General features: G+C 45.5%; 2 protein-coding genes across 3 annotated transcripts; one reads left to right on the plus strand and one right to left on the minus strand.

The window, feature by feature from the left end:
* The first annotated feature begins 1,920 nt into the window (after positions 1-1,920).
* On the plus strand, positions 1,921-13,374 carry LOC109739841 (probable inactive beta-glucosidase 14). 2 transcript variants are annotated; one of them, XM_020298873.4, is made up of 12 exons: positions 1,921-2,196; positions 9,717-9,783; positions 9,926-9,984; positions 10,083-10,158; positions 10,254-10,328; positions 10,408-10,495; positions 10,586-10,838; positions 10,960-11,075; positions 11,375-11,627; positions 11,711-11,813; positions 12,476-12,584; positions 12,849-13,374. In XM_020298873.4, exons 1-12 carry the CDS (start codon positions 2,059-2,061, stop codon positions 13,069-13,071), a joined length of 1,560 nt encoding a protein of 519 aa, XP_020154462.1. In that variant the 5' UTR covers positions 1,921-2,058; the 3' UTR covers positions 13,072-13,374. The 2 variants fall into 2 exon arrangements, with proteins under 2 accessions (XP_020154462.1, XP_020154463.1); XM_020298874.4 differs by having other exon boundaries at positions 1,935-2,196; positions 10,960-11,003.
* Positions 13,375-14,518: 1,144 nt separating this feature from the next.
* Positions 14,519-15,939, minus strand: LOC109739840 (uncharacterized). Its single transcript, XM_020298872.4, has 3 exons — positions 15,550-15,939; positions 15,285-15,439; positions 14,519-14,888 (listed from the first exon to the last, which is right to left on the minus strand). The coding sequence occupies exons 1-3, from the start codon at positions 15,716-15,718 to the stop codon at positions 14,724-14,726; spliced, it is 489 nt and encodes a 162-aa protein (XP_020154461.1). The 5' UTR covers positions 15,719-15,939; the 3' UTR covers positions 14,519-14,723.
* Positions 15,940-22,609: the final 6,670 nt, after the last annotated feature.

Here is a 22,609-nt window from a genome sequence, read left to right on the forward strand (position 1 = left end):
GCTCTTAATCCAGCGGGTCTTCGGGGACGATGAAATCTTCGTCGCCCAGACTCACCTCCTCTTCTGAGTGGGGGAGGTAATTGTCATCTTCAGAGTCATCAAGATGTTCTGGATCGAGTGGATCCTCATGCTCCTTATGCTCCTCGCGCTCCTCATGGTTGACTTGTGGTTGCTCGTTGGCGCCGGTATCAAGGTTGTCCGCATTGTCCGGGGTAGTGTTTTCTCCGGTATCCGTGTTGCTCGTGTAGCTTCGACGCGTCTTGGAGCGGCTGCATTGTCTGCGGCGCTTCGGCGGCTCGTCCCTGGGCCTGCCGTTATCCTTCCTGGGGGTGCCGCCGTCTCCCTTCGGGGTGTCTACCATGTAGACTTCATAGGTGGATGTGGCCGTCTAGCGGCCGGTAATGGGAGGAGTGGCGTCAATCGTTAGCCGTGGCTCCACTATCCTCATCCATGTATTTGGTATTTTCCGAGGTGTAATCCAGCATGTCGGTTAAATTTTCGATAGTGGCTATTAAGAGGGTGCTGGGTGGGGCGCAAAATTTTCCGAGATATGCCTCGAAGGGTTGTTGAACGCAAGCTCAGGGCAGATCCTCCTGAATAGCCATCTTGTGGATCCGGTCCAGTGCCTTGTTTAATAAGGCGAGGGTCACTGAGCTTGTGGGCGGTGGGAGTTCCCGGCCGAACTCCAGCGTAGTGGGGCGAGGGATAATCTGTGCCCTGACTGGGTTTTGGTTTTCAAGGGCCGAGTTGAGCTCGGGGCTCGGGACCGGGCCGTCATCGGAGACCGAAGCCGGGCCATGGTCCTTGAGCGTTGTTTCCGTATTGAGGCTCGAGGTCGGGTTGATTTGGGCCGGGGGTAATTCCTGGCTACCGATCATCGACTCGTCGCAAGGGCTCAAGGCCGGAGGTGTGTCATAAGGAGAGGGTTCGGTCGAGGGTTACTCTCGGCGTCCGAACCTTGCTTCCGCATCGAGGCCCGAAGATGGGTCTTCAGCGGGCATTGTGAGCGTGGCTGAAGGGGGTTCCTGGCCTCTGCTCGAAGTGGAGCCGTCCGGGCTCAAGGCTGGCTGAAGGACCGGGGCCCGATCTGTGATCGGATCGGTGAGAGGCTCCGGAGCAAGCACAATGAGGCCCATGGGGGTGCAGGGAGAGGTTGTGAATCCGGTAAAGACCAGATCGCCTCGCACGTCCGCAACATATAGCGGCGGAGGGGCTGAATTTCCGGGTCGCCCTATATTTTTTTATGGGCCGAGCCCATATGCGGGATATGTCCGGGCCACAAAAATGCCCAAACCCGCATATCAGCCGAAATTTTCTGGGCGAGCGGCCTTTTACTGTATATGTGCTAGAGATGCTCTAAGAAACTGGTGAGCACTTGTAAAATATTGGTACCCTAAAAAAACCTTGAAAAATATTCCAGACCTTTTGGGAGTAAACCGTTTTGGTCTCTGAGTAGTTGATAAAAAATCGCCTTATATATACCTTAAAGAAAAGAAAAGAAAGAATTGTCGTTGCAGCAGTTTAATTAATGCACAGTCTTTCTTTTAACACAGTACAGACACAATCGCTCATATAAACACACATACACTCACCCCTATGAACGCACACACGCACACCCTACTCTTATGAGCACCTCCGAGAGATTGAACCGGCATATTATTTTGAGATTTTACAAAGTCATCATAGACGCCTCGTAGTCGACGGGAAGATCTCCTCACACTGAAAACATATCGTCGGAAATCTTGAAATAAATTCAGAATAAATACAAGCACAAAAACTTGAACTATGGTGAGCTGAAGATACCACTATCCATCTAATCATCCCAACCACAGGTTGGTTCGCAATCAACGCACAGTCGAGGCGAGCACAACACCTTACCTACCTGATTACCATGCCGCCTACAAGGGTTATTGTTTGGCTGTGCGCACGGGCGCGACATTTGCCGGTCTGTGGACGTAACAGGTGCATCGTCCCTCCGTCTCATGAGTTTATATATATACACTCTAAACGTCAAAAGAGAATCCACACTTGTGGAGGTGGGGCGCCTGCCGTGGACGGATGGCGCGCGAGGCGGCCCTGTGGCTTCTCCTCCTCTTCTCTGCTCACCTGCTCCTCCGACGTGCTTCGGCGATCGACCGCGGCCAGTTCCCTCCTCCGACGAGCTTCCTGTTCGGGACATCCACCTCTGCTTACCAGGTACCCCCCGCACCGAGTGGCTGCATCCTCCTCTTTTCTCGATTGGGGCTACTACTTGGATGACTTGATGCATCCTGTTCTTTTCCAAACATTCAGTAATCGGTAGGCGTTTAATTGCAATCGTTACACTACGTTGCTGAACAAAAAAATAACTTCCCATCTGGGGAAGTCCTCAAGAAATCTATAGCTTTCCTATAGAACAACTCGCAGATGAGAAATATCTAGCTGCACATTTATTTTTAAGGGTATCTAGCTGCATATCAGCTTGTAAAGGAATGCGAGTATGTGACTCAAAAAAAAAAAAACTCCTCAGAGGCACTTTCAATCCTCTTAGGCGATAATTTATCTCGTTCTTCTTACGGGCACTTAGTTGCTGAGATCAAGTCGATGATGATTAATTGGTAGGGAATTTGTTCCTCATAATATTAATAAAACTCAAAATGGAGTCGTAGATTGTATGTCAACTTATAACCGTACGGAGTCATGTACTGCGGTATGAATGAGTAGATGTATTTCATGTTGTGAGACTATAGTATCAATCGATTGTAACCTTATGAATTTGGAATAAAACTCCCATGGATTCAGCTAATCACCCTCCGAGCTCGGCCTCCCGCGTCGCCCTCCCCGAGCGAGGCGACCGGGGCGGCTCCCCTCTCCTCCCCCTCCCCGCGAGTCGTCGCCCCCCTCCCCCTCGCCGCTGCCGCCGGCGGGCGCGGCCGGGCGTTGCCCGCGCGGTGCCCCGCAGTCCGGCGGTGGCGGCTCCCCTTCTTCCCCATCGCTGGACCCCGGCTCGGGCGTGCGGTCCTGGCGGCGGAGCCCTTCGGCCGGCGGCGTTCCGGCGCGGATCTGGAAGGCGGCGGTGCGGTGGCGTTGCCCCTTGGTGGCGGTGACGGCCCATGGCGGTGGCGGCCGGCGGCGCCCGGCTTGCCCAGATCTAGGCCTCATCTGGGTTGGGGCGGGCCTGCTGGGGGGCTGGAGTGGGTTGTTCTCCGGTGGTTCTGGCGAGCTCCTCGCGACAGGGACGGCGGCTGCTATGCCGCGACTGCTGCAGCATGGCGGCGGAGCTTCACGGGCCCGTTCAGGGCTCGGCCGAAAATTTGGTCTGGTGTGCCTCTGCTGCTACGCCCGGTCTGCTACCGCCTAAGCCGGTGGAGGTTGTTCCCTCCCTCGTGGCTGCGGTGCTGCCGGTCCTTGTCTACGGGTGTCTCGTTTGGGATCCGGCCGGCCTCGCTTCGTTGGCAGTGGTGAGACAACGGTGGTGTCCTCGTGACTGTGTTGGCGCATGTTGGTGGGCGGCGGGTGTGGTGGAGCCGAAGGCTGGTCCTGGGTGGTGGGCACGACGGGTCGGGAGAAATCCATCTCGGGTCTTGCCGGCACCGACGCGGTGACGCTTGCGGGCGCCGCCATCCTTCTTGAAGGGCGTCGGGTGACCCTCTCCCTCCACTACCCTCCGTGTACCAGGAGAAATCCTAGGATTCGTCCGGGCAGCAGCGTCGTCATCGTCGCATCCCTTCGTGAAGGTGGTGCTTGGTACACAGCAACTCGGTGGCTTTGGAGCGTGGTGGTTATCTTCGGTGGGTGCAGCGGTCGCGGGATGCCGTAGCTTTCGTTGATCCGCCGTTGTTGGCATTTTTTTCTCTTATTTTCTCTTGTGTTTTTTTGGGCGTGCTTGTACTGTTAGCCCCAGCGTTGATTGGAATGTGTATCGAATGGTTGCTACATCTATATAGCGGGACGAAAGCCTATTTCTTCAATAAAACTCCCATCAATTTCGAAAAAAAACTTCAAAAAACTTGTAAAGGACAGCTAGCCCAGCCCAATCAATGGGCTGGGTCCTGTCATCCAACATCCTGAGTACCCAACACGGTTGAGCTATGCAGCCCATTCAAATTGAGCTTCCCAACACAAGCCAACCAGACCTGGTCTACTATGCTATTTTGTCACCACGACGCCATCACCGACGAAGCACATAGTCCGTGCATAGGGCATTTTTTTAGCGGAACACCCCAACTTTATTACTACAGAAAGACATTGTTTACATAATTTGGGGGGTCCAAAAGCCACAAGTGGCGACCAGGAGCTTGGTCTAAAGAGTTTTTAGCTATGTTGTGGGCATCCACATTTGATTCTCTACTCTCAAACGTAAAAGAAAACTCGCTATTTGTTACAAGCATATTCCCGATCTCTGCAATGATAGGATGTGCTCTATGTGCATAGGGCATTACTAGGGGAGCAAACATGCACCCTGGCGTTCCCACCATGGGCTAGCCCATCAATCGGTCAACTCATTATCTTTCCTAACAACCGTCCATTTCTGGTTTTCTTAGCCAGTAGTGTAGCAAACTGTTTGCAGGATGCACCTAGGCAGGGCCATGCCCGGTTTTGCCTCTAAAAATGTTCACTAATTCAGAAAATATTCAAGGATTTTAAAATTTTGAAAATTATTCGTGCATTTGGGAAATGCTTGTGAATTTAAAAAATGTTCACCAGTTTTAAAAATTCAAGAATAATTTTTCAGAAAATCATAAAAATTGAAAAATTATTAATTTTAAAAATATTCCTGATTTTTTTTAAAATGTTCACAAATTACGAACTTTTTGTGAATTTTAAAAAGTGTCGCTTTGTTTGGATGTCTGTATTGAAGAGCTCCGTATTGAATTAGCCTAAATTCCAATTCAGTGAGGAAACTGAAATGGCATGAATACGAATTCGACTGTTTGGTTGTTCACTGAATTAGCCCATGAAATGCCTCGGAGCTTTCAATACCAAATCATGTTTGGATGACAAATTTTGGAATTGCATTGTTACATTACCATGAAGATTATACCTTGTTCTACATGACTAAAAACTGAAATCTTCTCACATGTGACTATAATTAAATTAATATATAGCAGTAAAAAATAAAAAATATTCTATCTGTACTACTTTACCTATCTAACATGCAATTTTCATTCAGTAAGAAAGGCAATCACTGAATATTTCTGGTACACATGAGCTTTGCTAGCATGCAGTTTGATATATATCCCTCAAATTACTCATACCGTCATACACAAGCACCATACCAGTTCACCTACTTAACATGCAATGTTCATTCAGTATGAAAGATAATGACACAATTTCATGGTACACCTAAGCTTCAGTGAAAAAGGCAGCAAGTATTCAAGTCCTCAAATCACCTATCTGCACTAACTGCAGTTCAGTCCATTTGATAGTTCACCATGTATAGATAATGGGCAGCCTGTCACGGTCACCGCCGGTTATCACCCGTTGCACCTGTACCTCTATCTTCTTGCTTGGACACGGATGGGGACGGGTTGGTATGACGGTCGCCGCCGCCGTCGGACAGGATGGTGGACGCCGCCGGGCTTCCTCTCGTACACCTGCCGGCCGGGGTGGGGATGGAGACCGGTCTCCATGGTGGTCGCCGCTGGAAACGGAGACCAGGAGCGAAGGGGTGCGGTACGGGACGGAGCAATCGGGACAGGGGATGGGAAGGAGAGGGAGAGACGGGGGAGGAACAGATCTGCGCCGCTGCCGAGCGCCGCGGTTCGTCGCCGCCGCTCTGGTAGCTAGGTCGCCCCGAGATCCCCTCTCCTCTCCCTTCTTTTCTTCTTTTCTTTTCTGGTCGCTGGGATCGAAGGGGCATGTTTTGCGGGGGATGGGCAATTCAGAGGAAAACGAAGCGACAGCCCTCCGAATCGTGGAAGGGAGCTTTACGTGGGAGGGAAAACAGCCCTGAATTGGCCTGCTGTTTCCAATACGAATTCGATGTAGTACTACCAAACATCTGTATTGAGGTTAGATGGATTACCAATTCGATTTCCTGGGCTGCAATGGAGACATCCAAACGCGGTGTTAGTGAATTATCAACAGAGGACCCTTGCGTCACCCGAGCCGGGTAACTCGGGGGGAACCCCAACCGTCGGCGGGCCGGCACCCCTCCTCCCACCCACCCCTGCCCCCGCCGCAGCCCGATCACTTCCCTGCAATAAAAAGCGGGAATGCACGCCTAATTGTCACCGACACCGAGGACTGTAGGGAATGTTGTTAATGTTCGCGTTTTTTTTTCAAAAAGGGGGTATGCCCCAGCCTCTGCATCTAAATGATGCATGCGGCCAATATTATTAAAAAGCAAAATATCCAATATAAGTCTCCAAGTCTCGATCAAAAAAGATAAAAGGCTCCACCAGAGCCGAACAGAAAAAAAGGAAAAGCCACAACCGGCTGGCATAAAAAGATAAGAGCACTACATGCCTATCCTATTACATGACCGCCATCCAAACCGGTTGAAAATACCCCGTGCTACCATCTCCCATCGGGTAGACGCAGTAACCAAACGCTTCCTGGCCTCCGTCGGAGTGAGTAGCGACCACATACGGATCAACGCAGTGGCTCTGAATATAACCTGCAAAAAATGAATATTTGTTGTTCTGTTAAAAATCAAATCATTTCTGCAATTCCAGATTGCCCATAATAAAGCACACACTCCCACACGAATGTGTCTCGCTGTATCAAAATTTATCCCATCAAGCCACGTCCCAAATAACGTATTGATGGAATTCGCTGGTGTAATGTTAAAAGCTATGTGGACCGACCGCCACAAAAATTTTGCTAAGGGACAATCCAGAAAGAGATGTTTGATGGATTCGTGTTGGTCGCAGAAACTACATCTGGTAGATCCTGTCCAATTGCGTTTTGCTAAATTATCCTTCGTTAAAATAACTTGTTTATGCACAAACCACATAAACACTTTGATCTTCAAAGGAACTTTGATTTTCCAAACATGTTTCGATCTACGAATCACACTAGAGTTGATAACATCCAAATACATGGATTTAACCGAAAATTCGCCATTCTTAGTTAATTTCCAGCACAACTGATCGGGCAGTTGGGACAACTGAACATCCATTAATCTTCGGACAAGATGGAGCCAAGCTTCCCAACGGGTCCCCACTAGCGTCCTCCTAAATTGAATATTAAGCGGAATGGACTGCATCACTGTTGCAACGTTGGCATCTCTACGCTGAACAATGTTATACAAGGAAGGATATTGGAGTGCGAGGGGCGTCTCCCCTAGCCATGTATCCTCCCAAAACCTCGTAGCAGTACCGTTTCCAACTATGAATCTTGTCCTATTGAAAAAGAGTGATTTAACTCTCATCAATCCTTTCCAAAAAGGTGAATCAGTCGGTCTCACTGTCACCTGGGACAAGGTTCTGGAGTGAAGGTACTTGTTCCGCAAGATCTGAACCCAAGTGGCCTCCGTCTCGACAGAAAGCTTAAACAGCCACTTGCTAAAGAGACATCTGTTCTTCACTTCCAGATTCTCAATACCGAGACCCCCTTGGTCTTTCGGCCTACAGATGATGTCCCATTTAGCAAGTCTGTATTTTCGCTTAACTTCATCACTCTGCCAAAAGAATCGTGATCGATAGAAATCTAACCTCTTCCGGACTCCCACCGGAACCTCGAAGAAAGAGAGAAGAAACATGGGCATGCTCGTGAGGACTGAATTAATAAGAATTAATCGTCCTCCGTATGACATCAGCTTGCCTTTCCAGCAGCTCAATTTCTTCTCAAAACGATCCTCAATGCACTTCCATTCTTTGTTGATGAGCTTACGATGGTGAATTGGTATACCTAAATACGTAAAAGGTAAAGCCCCCAATTCACACCCGAACAATTGCCTGTACGCATCTTGTTCATCATTAGTTCTTCCAAAACAGAACAACTCGCTCTTGTGGAAGTTAATCTTTAGTCCGGACAATTGTTCGAACAAGCATAACACGAGCTTCATGTTGCGAGCTTTTGCCAAGTTGTGCTCCATGAAAATGATGGTATCATCGGCATACTGTAGAATGGATACACCTCCGTCTACTAAGTGTGGGACGAGGCCTCCTACCTGACCTGCATCCTTGGCCCTTCCTATAAGAATTGCCAACATATCAACCACTATGTTGAAGAGGACAGGAGACATCGGATCCCCTTGCCTCAGTCCTTTGTGTGTTTGGAAATAGTGACCTATGTCATCATTCACTTTAATTCCAACACTCCCTTTTTGCGTGAAGGAATCTACCTGGTGTCTCCAGGCCTGATCAAAACCTTTCATACGCAAAGTCTGCGGAAGGAATGACCATTTGACCTTGTCGTATGCCTTCTCAAAGTCCACTTTGAAAACTACTCCATCTAGTTTTTTTGAGTGGATTTCATGGAGTGTTTCATGCAGAACGACAACCCCTTCCAGGATGTTTCTGTCTGGCATGAAAGCAGTTTGGGACGGCTGCACAACAGAGTGCGCAATTTGCGTAAGTCTATTAGTCCCGACCTTGGTGAAAAATTTGAAACTTACATTAAGAAGACAAATGGGCCTGAACTGCTCAATACGAATAGCCTCTGTCTTCTTGGGGAGTAAAGTAATCGTTCCAAAATTAAGTTGAAACAATTGAAGCTGTCCAGAGAAAAGATCATGGAACATCGGGAGTAAGTCCCCTTTGATAATATGCCAACATTTTTTATAAAACTCCGCCGGGAAGCCATCCGGCCCGGGAGCCTTATTGTTCTTTATTTGTGAAATAGCCCCAAACACCTCTTTCTCCGTAAAAGGGGCAGTCAAGACTCCATTCTCGTCCGACGCAAGTTGAGGTACATCCTCAACTCTGGTCTCATCTAAGGACACATAGTTATCTTCCGGCGGCCCAAACAGCTGCTTATAGTAATTCGTAATATAGACTTTCAGATTTAAACATCAGCAAATCTGATACTAATAAAGCCCTCAAATGTCAAGGGATACCAAATATTTTGATGTGAGAAACGAAAAATCTTCCGTTCTAGATACCAATTGTTGGCCCAGGACGCCGGGTACTTTTCGGCGACGGCGACGACCAACGACGAGCGACGAAGAAGTGACGCTGGCTACTGAATTGCACCCCTTGCCGATGCAATCTCGACGAAGTACTGTTACGCCGATCTGCGACGCACCACAAGAAGCTGACCTGATCGATCCACCTCAGTGCAAAGCTAGCCTCAACTAGTCTTGCTGCTGCTGATCGATTCTTCGTTGAATCCACACGCACGTACACTACAGCTTCCGGCTGGAAACACAATGCATGCACGCACACGAACACGAGGCTCTTTTGATGGCCACAGGTACGTATCGTCCCTGGTGTTTATTGTATTGATTCAACTCACGGTTACAAGGGTACAGGGGGTACGTGCACATATATATAACAGCTAGGCTGCCTAGTTACAAACTGAATCAGCATGGAATACTAATCCTACAAGGTAACTATCTCATGCACTAGCTGGACACGGATACGTACATGTAATCCGATTGGACGTTGGGTTTACTTCCAACAATGATTGCCGGGAAAGGCCTGGCAAAACTGTACACACGTTTGGACTTTTGGTGCATTTTAAAATTTTATTTATGATTTGTAATGTGGGCTATCTTGTTACATAATACACGGGCCTCTTTTAGGCAACCTCAAGTTTGCTGATAGCATGTTGTTTCCATTCATCAGATTGAAGGTGGATATTTGGAGGGTAAGAAAGGCCTAAGTAATTGGGATGTCTACACCCACAAGCAAGGTGAAGATTCAGAATTCATATTAATGCACAGTTTCAATCTAGACATAGTTCACTTTTATCTTGTAATAACTTGATTTCTTTATATGTCTTCTTACCTGTCTTTCTTCCTTTCTTCTTTTCCTTTCTTATCCCGTGGGTTCAGGCACAATTGAGGATGGAAGCAATGGTGATATTGCTGCTGATCACTACCATCGTTACATGGTATATTTTCTGCGAACGCATACTGTTGATACTGTTCAATGCATCTCTGTTCCAAATCATCTAGTGCAGACTAACGAATAATTTTTTCCCTACTTCAGGAAGACATCGAGTTGATGCATTCCTTGGGAGTGAACTCATATAGATTCTCCATAGCATGGACACGAATTCTACCAAGTGAGTTTGACTTCAATGTCATTTGCTTTTCTTAGGGATTATGCTATTTGTTAAAGTTATATATAGACTGTCCCAGAAATTGTTTGTTGCTGCAGGAGGCCGATTTGGACATGTAAATCCAGATGGTGTAGCATTCTACAATGCCATCATCAATGCTCTTCTGCACAAAGGTATTTAACAGAAAATTCCAGGCATCGGGGGATTTTTTTAAGGTTCTAATATGCATTTGTTAATGGCATGCATAACCAGGCATACAACCATTTGTTACGATATTTCATTACGACATTCCACATGAGCTTGAAGAGCGATATGGTGGATGGTTGAGTCCAGAAATCCAGTAAGTCTATGTCTGTGCCTCTCAGTTTGTTTTACTTCTCTAAATTAAAAAAGAAAAACTTAAATTATCATACTTCCAAGTGCTTTTCAGGAAGGACTTTGGTTACTTTGCAGAAGTATGCTTCAAGATGTTTGGGGACCGAGTGAAATTCTGGGTTACAATGAATCAGCCTAACTTATTGGCAAAATTTGCTTACATGAATGGATGGTTCCCTCCTGGTCATTGTTCTAAGCCATATGGGAATTGTGCCTTTGGAAATTCTTCAATAGAGCCATACATAGTAGGTCACAATATGATACTTTCACATGCAAACGCTGTGAGTATTTACAGAAATAACTATCAGGTACAAATTAGATTCTTCTTGGATACGAGTACACCATCACCTCGTGTCTTTTTCCATAGAAGTTAATATGCCATCAACTGAGGATTTTTTGGTATGGTTTAAAATTTATGCCACTTAATAGGAGACACAAGGTGGATATATTGGAATTGCTGTCGCCGCAAGATGGTATGAACCATTGCGAAATACCACAGTCGACCAACTAGCAGTTGAACGGGCTATATCTTTCAATGTTCCATGGTACTATACTATCCAATAGGATGATAGCTGCAGGATAATTAGCATTTTGTTTCCTCATAAATCCTGAACAAGTGTATTCTTAAAAAAGATAATAAACCTGTCTAATACAAACAAACGGGTCAACAGGCTGATATAATACACAGCAACACCGTGATTTTTTTTTGTTTCACCACACAGATGTAGAGAAACTCGCTCTCTTTTCTGTAACTGGACTTGACAGATTTATTTTCCATTATTTCTTGGATCAAAATAAATATAATCTTCAATTACACTTCACCTGTATTATTTGTTTTTGATAGGTTTCTGGACCCTATAATTCTTGGTGATTATCCTGCAGAGATGCGCAAAATCTTGGGTCCAACCCTACCAGAGTTCACATTAAAGCAGAAGAAGAAACTCCATGCAACCAAACTGGATTTTATTGGGCTAAATCATTATTCCACATGGTATTTGAAGGACTGCATCTTTTCATCATGTGAAATGGATCCTATGGATGGGGACGCGCGAGCGTTGAGTTTAGCAGAACGAGATGGGGTGCCTATCGGTAAACAGGTAAACATAAGATTGCTAAATACTAATTCATGTTATTAATAGAATAACAATAACAAATAGTGATTGCTGTCTCACTCATGCAGACAGGAGCACCATTCTTCTATGATGTTCCACATGGGATGGAAAAGGTGGTCATGTATTACAAACAAAGATACAACAACACCCCAACATATATTACAGAAAATGGTGTGACTCTCTGTATTTACTATCTTCTGAAGCTTAAATAATTAGTATTTGAACTTGTTATACACTTTTGACGAGCGTCGTCTAAGTAGGACACTGCCGATTTGGCACATGTCTACGTGTTCAGAAACAATTGGAGCATTTTATCTCATTCGGAAACAAATCGTTTTTTCGTCTGGCCTTCCAGAATTACATCTAATGATAAGAGCTAGTGTTAGTAGGGACTGGCCTGCTTGTGGCTTATATGCATGGATAACAGTCAACCAATGATTATGTTTCTTATGGTATAGTTCTTGTGTCATATCTGGGTTAGGTTGTTTGACAGCTGTACCTCTTGCCACTTGGTGTTCTTTTTCTTTAATACAACATGACGTGCAATAGATGTGTGTTCAAAAAAATAAAAAATTGGATCATATAGTAGTCACACCAAAGTAAGCTATGTGTTTCTCTTAGAGGCTAAGAGCCCATCATTTGTGACCATCCCTTGTCGGTCTTATGCAGATTTTTGTTAACTCCACACCTGCTTGTACATATCATGGACTGTCGGGCCTCACCCCACGGTTTTCCTTTTAAAAAAAGACCATCGCTAGTCTATCTATTACTATTGTTTTGTTACAGAGAATAATGTGTGTAACAAATATGTAGAGGCTAATTCACATTTTCAGGTTATGCTCAAGCAAGCAATAGCAGCATGACTGCTAAGGATTTTACCGGTGACACAGAAAGAATTGATTACATCAGTGGCTACCTCACCTATTTAGTCTCGGCAATGAGGTAACATATGCTGTTCTTGACACTTCATGCATAGATCTGGCTTCCAACTGTTTGCACTAGAATATTATATGGGTTCCCGGCATATTCTGTGGTCGTTTACCATTTCTTGAGAACGCAAAAGGGAATTGGATACAATGCAGGGCTGACCCTACCATATGGTAGACCTTAGCTGATGATATGCTCTTATGTTATCTACAAATTATGATTATGGCTACTATTGCATCAGTCTCTGAATACCAACCAACCTTGTTGAAATGTTTGAAGGAAAGGAGCTGACGTACGTGGTTACTTTGTGTGGTCTATCCTCGACGACTTCGAGTGGACTTCGGGATACAAGGACAGATTCGGGCTCTACCATGTCGACTTTAAGACGCAGAAGAGGACGCCGAAATTATCAGCTGAATGGTTCAGGGAGTTCCTCAAAGGTTCACTTGTGTCAAGAGAGTTCCAAAATGGATCACAGCTGCAGCAGTACTATACTTCCTGAGCCACTGATGGTTCTGCCCGCACGTCGATATCATCTAAATATATGAATGATACTTCACATATTCAACTCACGATTTGTAATCCTGGATACTAAGAAGTTGCGAAACAAATGAGCAAGTTAGGATTCGAATCCACAATGTATTGGGTGTTAAAATCTCCCCTAGCCACTGAGCCAGTTCACAGTTGCTCAAAGGGGGGATTGGTTGGTTATGCTTGTACCATCCATATGTGCCACGAATATCATGTAAAGTCGTACCTTATTTCCCGTGCCTGAATACTATGCAAGGTCGTGAGTTGCAAGACATCTTTATGCGTGTGAACAAATGGTCAATATTAAGGTTGTTATCGTAAGAATGTAGAGATATTTATGTTTATAAATAAACCATGCATAGCGCAGCCTTTGCCCAATCAGATAGAGAGTATCTAACAGAGTTTGGCATAAAACACCCTAAACTGCAACATTTTATTATCAGAAGTATTTAACCAGTTTAAAATATTCTGCAACTTGTGTGACTAAACTGCATGACCAATGGTGTGTTCTACTCTAGAGAAAATTCATATAAAAAATTACTTTGCAAATTCCTAACAACGCTGTATACCTATGCTCTAACTCCAACAATTCATCACATAAGCATCTAAAAAAGAATCAAAAAAGCAAACTAGAAGTTGCAACATCATTCTCATCCGCGGTTCTGCAGGTATGCAATGTACTCCCCTGTTCCTAAATATGAGTCTTTTTAGAGATCCCTCCGTATGCAGTCCATATTGGAATCTCTAAAAAGACTTATATTTAGGAACGGAGGGAGTATAAGAAAAATAGTTACAATTTAATGATAGTACGTAATAAAAATAAAAATAATACTTTAGTTGCATAATTACCTGTTGTCTATCTTCACAATGATTTTGGCAAATTTTCAACATCATCAGTGCATCAGTTGGAATATATTGCATTTTAGGCAAGAACGTCCAACATAATCTGCGTTAGTCTGCAGTTCTGCTCTTCCCTTGAAGACCTGCATTCTATGTATTTAACTATTCATAATGGACTAAAGCATTATGACACAACACAAATTCTTGAAATCACGGAAAGCACATGTCACAAATGTGTTGCATACATAATCCAGCTAGTACTTCTCTCGAAGAGAATATTCAGTTAGCCACAGTGCACACATAATTTCTCTGGGAACTGAATAGCAGTTTATTTGACAGAATAAAGACACCAAGAAGATGCAAAGGCCACCAGTAAAAGGGAGTAGGAGTCCAAGTTTGGGGTTCTACTGCTACAGTTATTTGATGATCGAATCACCCTTTCACATGTCCTTTGTGAAGTTTTCTCAAGAAAGAAAAATGTAAATTAAGATAACCATTGTTTCTGGTTGTAAAGGTTCTTTGAAGCTGTTTCCTGAGAACATATTATTATATAGTATGACATCATACAGGCAATAAAATTATTATTTTCAGAATCTGTAGTAAACTAACAGATTTTTATTCCATTCATCTCGGAACTTGTACCATAGATTTTTCTAGTTGATATTCTGGATATTCACTATCAAAGAAAGGACAACTTGATCAATACATATATCATAGGAGAATTTCATCACTTTCTTGGAGCACAAAGTGAGTCTACATGCAGCACTAACTCTTCATCGCCGCTTATAACTGTTCTGCCTGTGTGGGAATATTAGGAGAAGGAGGAGGCGTAGGTGCAGGCGTCACGATTGTTGTTGAAGGTCCCTTTAGAGTCTTTGGTCCCTTATCATCAACGACCTCCTCAGCAGCTCTTTCCTTAGCCTTTTGGGCTCTCTGAACTACTTCCTCCTGTAGTTACAATTATCCCCCAAAATGCAATTTAGAAGTGAGTGCAATTCTTTGATGTTAAGAGAAGAAAATTAAAAGTATGTCTATAAATTATGAATCGATCAACAATGATGATTAATCATGGAAAGCAGTTGGATTATGTGACATCAAAAAGCTAAAGCGTGTGCACTTCTGGATGTAGAAGAATAACATCATTTAGTTTTTAGTTGTGTGACATCTGAATGTACAAGAACTTACTAAGTTGGCACTGAGAATTCACAGGCCTATCTGCAATCAGCTGGCCTAGGAACATATCTGGTTGTCCAGTAGCCAGATTGAAGGTAAAGCTAAACACTAGTCAGTATATCCCTAATACTATCCATGCGGAGCAAAGCAAGGGCGGGGGTTGTGCCGTACCTGAAATTCCTGGACCTGCTTCTGCTGCTCCGCCTGCCACTGCCCGACGACGCTGAACACCTCGCCCACCACCGACTCGGCCCGCTCCGTCAGCGCCTCCGCCAAGGCCTTCCCGAGGAAGAAGGCGTCAAGGACGGCCTTGCTCTCATCATCACCTGGCACATGGGCAACAGAACAACGGAGGATGGTGTAAGACACCCAGCCCGAAATGCCCCTCTCAACCTATTCAAAGGACGGCGGGCGCATCAGGAGGTGGTGGATGTACCTGCTTTGGGCTCGGGACGGCCGCCGCCGCCGCCGCCGCTCCTGGCCGCAAACCTGCGAAGGTTTCTGACGGGGGAGGAGGAGGGGGAAGCGCTGCGGGCCGGGATAGAGACGCGGCAGAAGGTGGGAGGAGCCGCCACCGCCGGCGGCGCAGGTAGCACGGGCGCCATGTCTGCCCGCGCTGTCGTGGAGCTGCGGGGTCTTCCAGCGGCGGTTGGGATTGGGAATCGCTCGGATTAGAACCCCCGGCCACCGGCGGACGCGCAGCCACGGATGGGGGGCAATCGACGCTTGTCTTGTGTGGGAGTATCTTTTTCCCTTGGCTGGTGTACCACTACCACGGGCAGAGACAGGGCCAGTCCAGTAATTACACCCAAAACAAATCGTCGTCGAGACAGGGCCAGTCCGTACCATGTTATAAATATTGGTGAAAACCACCAAACTCTCGAAATCACGTGTATAAGTAAGTTCAGAGAGGCTTAGTAAGTTCTAAAAACTTCTAAAATGTGCATGTATGACGAGGTTATTACTTAGTCTTGCAATACTCATAGGACCTGCAATACTCTGTCTTGATCAATTACTTTGTCTTGAACATCTTTCAACCCATCACCCGCAGGCAGAGATTGTGAGATTAATGTGTTGTTTTACAGATATGGTGACACTGGCTACAGTGGCTGTGGATTCAGCACAAGAGTCTTTCATATGTTTTGGAGAGATACTGAAGTTCATAAACATGGTGTGTTGGGAACAATGGGAGAGGAAACTGAAGCCAAAATTTTCCCTTATCTTCAGTATCTTACCATGAGATGCTAGGAACCCGCGGGGCTTCCAAAAGATTCAGACACTGGAAATCCATGAATAAAGAATAATTTGTGAACATCTGCTTAACTCGGCAAGTTTCTCAGCCCACCAAAATATTGAAATGGAGGGTTTCTGTGATGTTAATCATCTCCTACAGCTGCTATTATTTCATAAAACTTTGACAATGTAGTAGGGTTTACCAGACATCCAGCAATGTACCTCAGAGGAACCGATGGTATGTTGCATTTACATCTCTTGTTGTGTTTGTTCAGCAACGCACGTACACAACAACTCTCTCTCTCTCTCTCCCCCTCCCTTGGCACACAAGTTGTAATCCTAACCATGTATGCGATCTGTGGGGTTGTGCCCCATATTAACACGGAGCCGTCTACCAGAACAGGTACTATGTTCATGCTAGTTTTCACATGGTATCCACATCTTCCACATCGCATCTAGCTATCCCCATCCACCACCGCTTCCGCCATGGCCGCCTCCTCTAGCGCCACACAAGCTAGCCTCTCTGGCCAGATCACCGAGAAGCTGACTCACACCAACTACATCCTCTAGTGGACTAAGATCATGCCGCAGCTCCGTGGTGCGGGCTTCTTCGGCTACGTCGACGGCTCCATGCCAGAGCCGGCCAAGCTCGTCGTCATGAAGAACAAGGACGGGAAGGAGGAAGATTCACCGAATCCCCTTCATCCGATCTAGATCCGTGAGGATCAACAGATACTTGGATACCTCCTGAATAACCTCTCCAAGGAGGTACTTGTGCAGGTCACATCGATCGACCACGCGCAAGAACTGTGGACGACACTGTCGAGCATGTTCTCGTCACAGTCCCTGTCCCGCGTCAACAACATACGTGTCGCCCTCGCCAATGCGCAGAAGGGGACACAGTCCGTGGCAAGCTTCTTCGGGCATATGCGCTCACTTGCTGATGAGCTTGTGGCGGCTGGCAAGCCGCTCGGCGACGGCGAACTGGTCTCGTACATCATCGCCGGCCTCGAGACGGAGTACCATCCACTCGTCTCTGTGCTCGATGCCCGTACCACACCGGTCTCCCTCCACGATATGTTTGCAATGATGAGCAACTTCGATCAGAGAGTTGCCCTCTTCCAAGGGGGTCACTCTGGCGACGGCTTCAAGTTCTCCGCCAATGTGGCCATGCGCGGCCGTGGTGGTGGATCACACCACTGGGGACCGCTAGGCAGCAAGGGAAAGAACACCGGCAACAGCAACCCCTGCGGCAACAACAGCGGCGGCGGGCGTCCCTCTTCCAACAACAATAAGGGCCGCCACAACAATTCCAACTCCTCCAACCGGTCGCGCCCCAATGCAATCTGGTGCCAGATCTGCGGCAAACCTGGCCACTCGGCCAAGGATTGCTGGTACCGTTTCGACAATGATGACGACTCCTCTCAAGATGAGAAGGTGGTCAGCGCTGTTGACGGGTCGTGTGGAGTGGACACGAACTGGTACATGGATAGTGGTGCTACGGACCACATCACCGGTGAACTCGAGAAGGTGACCATGCAAGAGAAGTACCGAGGCCAAGACCACATCCACACTGCCAGTGGAGAAGGTATGAAGATTCGTCATGTTGGTCACTCAATTATTAGAACCCCTCATAGAAAAATTCATCTTAGGAAAATGTTGCATGTCCCTAGTGCATCCAAAAATCTTCTTTTGCTTCATCACATTGCAATTGATAATCATGTCTTCCTCGAATTTCATCATTTCTTATTTTTTTATCAAGGATCAGATAACGCAAAAGGTATTGTATCGAGGTAGATGCGTTCGAGGGCTTTACCCTTTGATTCCGGAGATTTGAAGATTCAATAAACAAGCTTTTAGTGCCACCAACCTATCCTCTATACGGTGGCACGATCGATTAGGGCATGCAGTTTTTTCTTTAGTTGAACGCGTGCTTAGGAAAAATAAGCTCCCATATGTTGGAGAGCGTGACATTGAAAGTATTGTGATTCTTGCCCAAGAGCAAAACGTCATCGGTTGCCTTATCCATTTTCTACTAGTGTTTCTACCAAACCATTGCAACTTTTTTTTCTGATGTGCGGGGGCCTGCCCTGTCCTTTGTTGGTAGACACACGTACTATGTAAGCTTCATAGATGACTACAACAAATACTCATGGATCTATCTTCTCAAGAAACGATCCGACGTATTCCAAGTCTTTTGTAATTTTCAAGCACTCGTTGATCGCAAATTTGATAGCAAAATCATTGCCCTCCAATCTGATTGGGGAGGTGAATATGAGAAACTCAATTCGTTCTTTCAGGAACTTGGCATCTCTCATCATGTGTCTTGCCCTCACGCCCATCAACAAAACGGGTCGGCAGAACGCAAACATCGCCACATTATAGAAGTTGGTCTAGCCCTTCTTGTTGGTGCCTCTGTGCCCCTAAAATTTTGGGATGAGGCTTTTCTCACCGCTATGCACATCATTAACATTCTTCCCAGCCATGTCATCAACAATGAAACACCCACAGGAAAACTTTTCCGTACCAAATCAGACTACACTTCTCTCTGTGTGTTTGGATGCGCTTGTTGGCCCAACTTAGACCATACAAAAATCGCAAACTTATGTTTTGATCCAAGCAGTGTGTTCTCATTGGCTGTAGTGCTATGCACAAAGGTGTCAAATGCCTAGATGTCTCCACTGGATGGGTTTATATTTCACGTGATGCTGTCTTTGATGAAACCAAGTTTCCCTTTGCTGATTTTCATCCAAATGCCGATGCCTTACTTCGCCAAGAAATTCTACTTCTGCCATCCCACCTCACCAGTTTTGATCAAGGGGGGGGTAATAATTGTGTTGGTCAATCATTGACTAATCTTCATATCAGTGTGCATGAGCTTTGTGGTAATGCACTAGAAGAAACAGCTGGCGAAAATGGTGAAGAAATCGCTCAAAATGATCAAGAAATCAGTCCAAATGGGCAATATTTGATGTGTCCAGGTTTGGGAGGCAAATCCTCGTCGGGATCGGCTCTGCAGCACCTACCCAGGCCATCCACCTCAGAGTCTGTGCGGCTGCATGGTGCCAGCACGCTAGAAACCACGTCGCCCGCTAGGCATGGCAGCGGCGACTCCGAAGGCGACACGCGAAGCCCTACGACTCGTCGAAGCGGGGACACCGAGCCACACCAATCCAAGGCAGCCACGCGTCTGCCTGAGAGGTGCTGGCCAGCAGACATGCCATGCTGGCTGCTGCTATGTGCGCTGACAGACATCATCGTCGGGTGCGCATCCCCGCTCGGTTTTGACGGGGCCCACGGGCTCGGGATCCGGTGTTGATCCTTCATAATCATTGCAAAATGATGGGGCTACAGCAGGCACGGGATCTTCTGTGCAGCCCGCAGCCGGCTCCTCACGCGTTGAAGCCACATAAGATCATGGCACGGTTGACGCTGCAGGAACAACGCTAGGCGCATCCATTTTGGGATCTGGTGCGGGATCATCTGCGCCTGGGACTACTGCAGCTTCGCCTATGCAGCCACGTACTTGTCTACAAAAAGGCGTAATCCAACTTGTTAACTATAAAACAAAGATTGGTCTGGCTTGTTGTCCTATAGGTGAACCTAGTACGGTCGAAGAGGCACTTAATGCTGCACGTTGGAGAAAGGCCATGGGGGGAGAATATTCGGCACTCCGAAAAAATAAAACATGGCATCTAGTCCCTCCACGATAAGGTAAAAATTTAATTGATTGCAAATGGGTTTTCTGAATCAAAAGGAAATATGATGGATCTATAGATTGCTACAAGGCACGACTTGTTGCAAAGGGATTCAAACAACGGTATGACATAGACTATGAGGACACATTTTGTCTTGTTGTTAAGGCCGCTGATACGTCTCCAACGTATCTATAATTTTTGATTGTTCCATGCTGCTATATTATCATTCTTGGATGTTTTATAATCATTTTATATCATTTTTTGGGACTAACCTATTGACATAGTGCCCAGTGCCAGTTGCTGTTTTTTGCTTGTTTTTTTACATCGCAGGAAATCAATACCAAACGGAGTCCAAACGCGGCGAAACTTTTTATGGATTTTTTCTGCACCAGAAGACACCTGTTGGGCCAAGAAAGTACCTGAGGGGAGCTCCGAGGGGAGCACAATCCACCAGGGCGTGCCTAGGTGGGTTGTGCCCACCTCGGTGGCCTCCCGCACCGCCTCTTTGCTCTATAAATACCCCAATATTCCAGAAACCCTAGGGGAGTCGATGAAAATCAATTCCAGCCGCCGCAAGTTCCAGAACCACCAAATCCAATCTAGACAACATCACGGAGGGGTTCATCATCCTCATTGGTGCCTTTCCGATGATGCGCGAGTAGTTCATTGTAGACCTACGGGTCCGTAGTTAGTAGCTAGATGGCTTCATCTCTCTCTTTTGAATCTCAATACAATGGTCTCTTGGAGATCTATTTGATGTAACTCTTTTTGCGGTGTGTTTGTTGGGATCCGATGAACTTTGAGTTTATGATCAGATCTATGTTTTTATCCATGAAAGTTATTTGAGTCTTTTGATCTCTTATATGCATGATTACTTATAGCCTCGTATTTCTTCTTTGAATGTTTGTTTTAGTTACGCCAACTAGATCGATTTTTCTTGCCATGGGAAGAGGTGCTTTGTGATGGGTTTGATCTTACAGTGCTTGATCCCAGTAACAAAAGGGGAACCGACATGTATGTATCGTTGCTTTTGAGGATCACAAGATGGGGTCTATTTCTACATAAATAGATCTTGTCTACATCATGTCATCGTTCTTATTGCATTACTTTGTTTCTCCATGAACTTAATACACTAGATGCATGCTGGATAGCGGTCGATGTGTGGAGTAATAGTAGAGATGCAGACATGAGTCGGTCTACTAATCTGGGACGTGATGCCTATATAATGATCATTGCCTAGATATCGTCATGATTATTTGAAGTTCTATCAATTGCCCAACAGTAATTTGTTTACCCGCCGTATGCTATTTTTCTCGAGAGAAGCCAGTAGTGAAATCTAGGGCCCCTGGGTCTCTTCTTTATTATATTTACCTTCGCGATCTATTTTTATTTGATTTTATTTTCAGATCTATTAATCCAAAAATACAAAAATACCTTGCTGCAATTTTTATTTCTGTATTTTATCTCGCGTTCCCGCGAGATCTATTTATCCAATCTACTACAGTTTTACCTATCTTTTTACCCGTGAGGGATTGATAACCCCTCTCTTACGTCGGTTTGCAAGTATTTGTTCTTTGTGTGCAGGAGCTGTTTACGTGGTGTTGCGTGGTTCTCCTACTGGTTCGATAACCTTGGTCTCATCACTGAGGGAAATACCTACCGTAGCTATGCTACATCATCCCTTCCTCTTTGGGGAAATACCAACGTAGTTCAAGCCGCATCAGCCGCCACTATTCGTCTCATATTGTCTATTGTTGTTTCCAGGGGATGGAGTTTGAGCTAAATGTGCAGAATGCGTTTCTTCATGGTGTTCTGGAAGAGGAAGTATACATGAGGCAACCTCCTAGGTTTGTGAACAAAAATTCACCACTACATGTGTGCAAACTTGATAAAGCTTTATATGGATTGAAGCAGGCTCCCAAGGTATGGTACTCATGCCAAAGTTAGAAATTACAAGCACTTGGTTTTGTTCCCTCAAAGTCTAATACATCATTGTTCGTTTACAATAAGTGAAATACGTCCATATTTGTTCTTCTTTATGTTGATGATATAATTGTCACAAGTTCTTTTGATGAAGCAATAATAGGATTTTTGAAGGATCTAAATGTTGAGTTTGCCCTAAAGGATTTGGGAGACTTGCATTTCTTCCTAGGGATTGAAGTGAAGAACCATGAAGATGGTCTTCATCTCTCTCAGGAAAAGTATGTTGCTGATCTGGTAAGAAGAGTTGGTCTACAAGGATGTAAACCCTCACCAACTCCTTTGTCTAGCTCAGAAAAATTGTCACTCACAAAAGGAGACCTCTTAAATCAAGAGGACAATACAAACTACAGAAGTCTAGTAGGAGCAATTCAGTACTTGACTCTGACAAGACCTGATATCTCTTTTGCTGTTAACAAAGTATGCTAGTTTCTTCATGCACTCACTGAAGGAAATATGCCCAAGAGGCAATAATAAAGTTGTTATTTATATTTCCTTATATCATGATAAACGTTTATTATTCATGCTAGAATCGTATTAACCGGAAACTTGATACATGTGTGAATACTTAGACAAAACAAAGTG

The sequence above is a fragment of the Aegilops tauschii genome, chromosome 2 (assembly GCF_002575655.3).
Source record: "Aegilops tauschii subsp. strangulata cultivar AL8/78 chromosome 2, Aet v6.0, whole genome shotgun sequence".
Taxonomy (NCBI): domain Eukaryota; kingdom Viridiplantae; phylum Streptophyta; class Magnoliopsida; order Poales; family Poaceae; genus Aegilops; species Aegilops tauschii.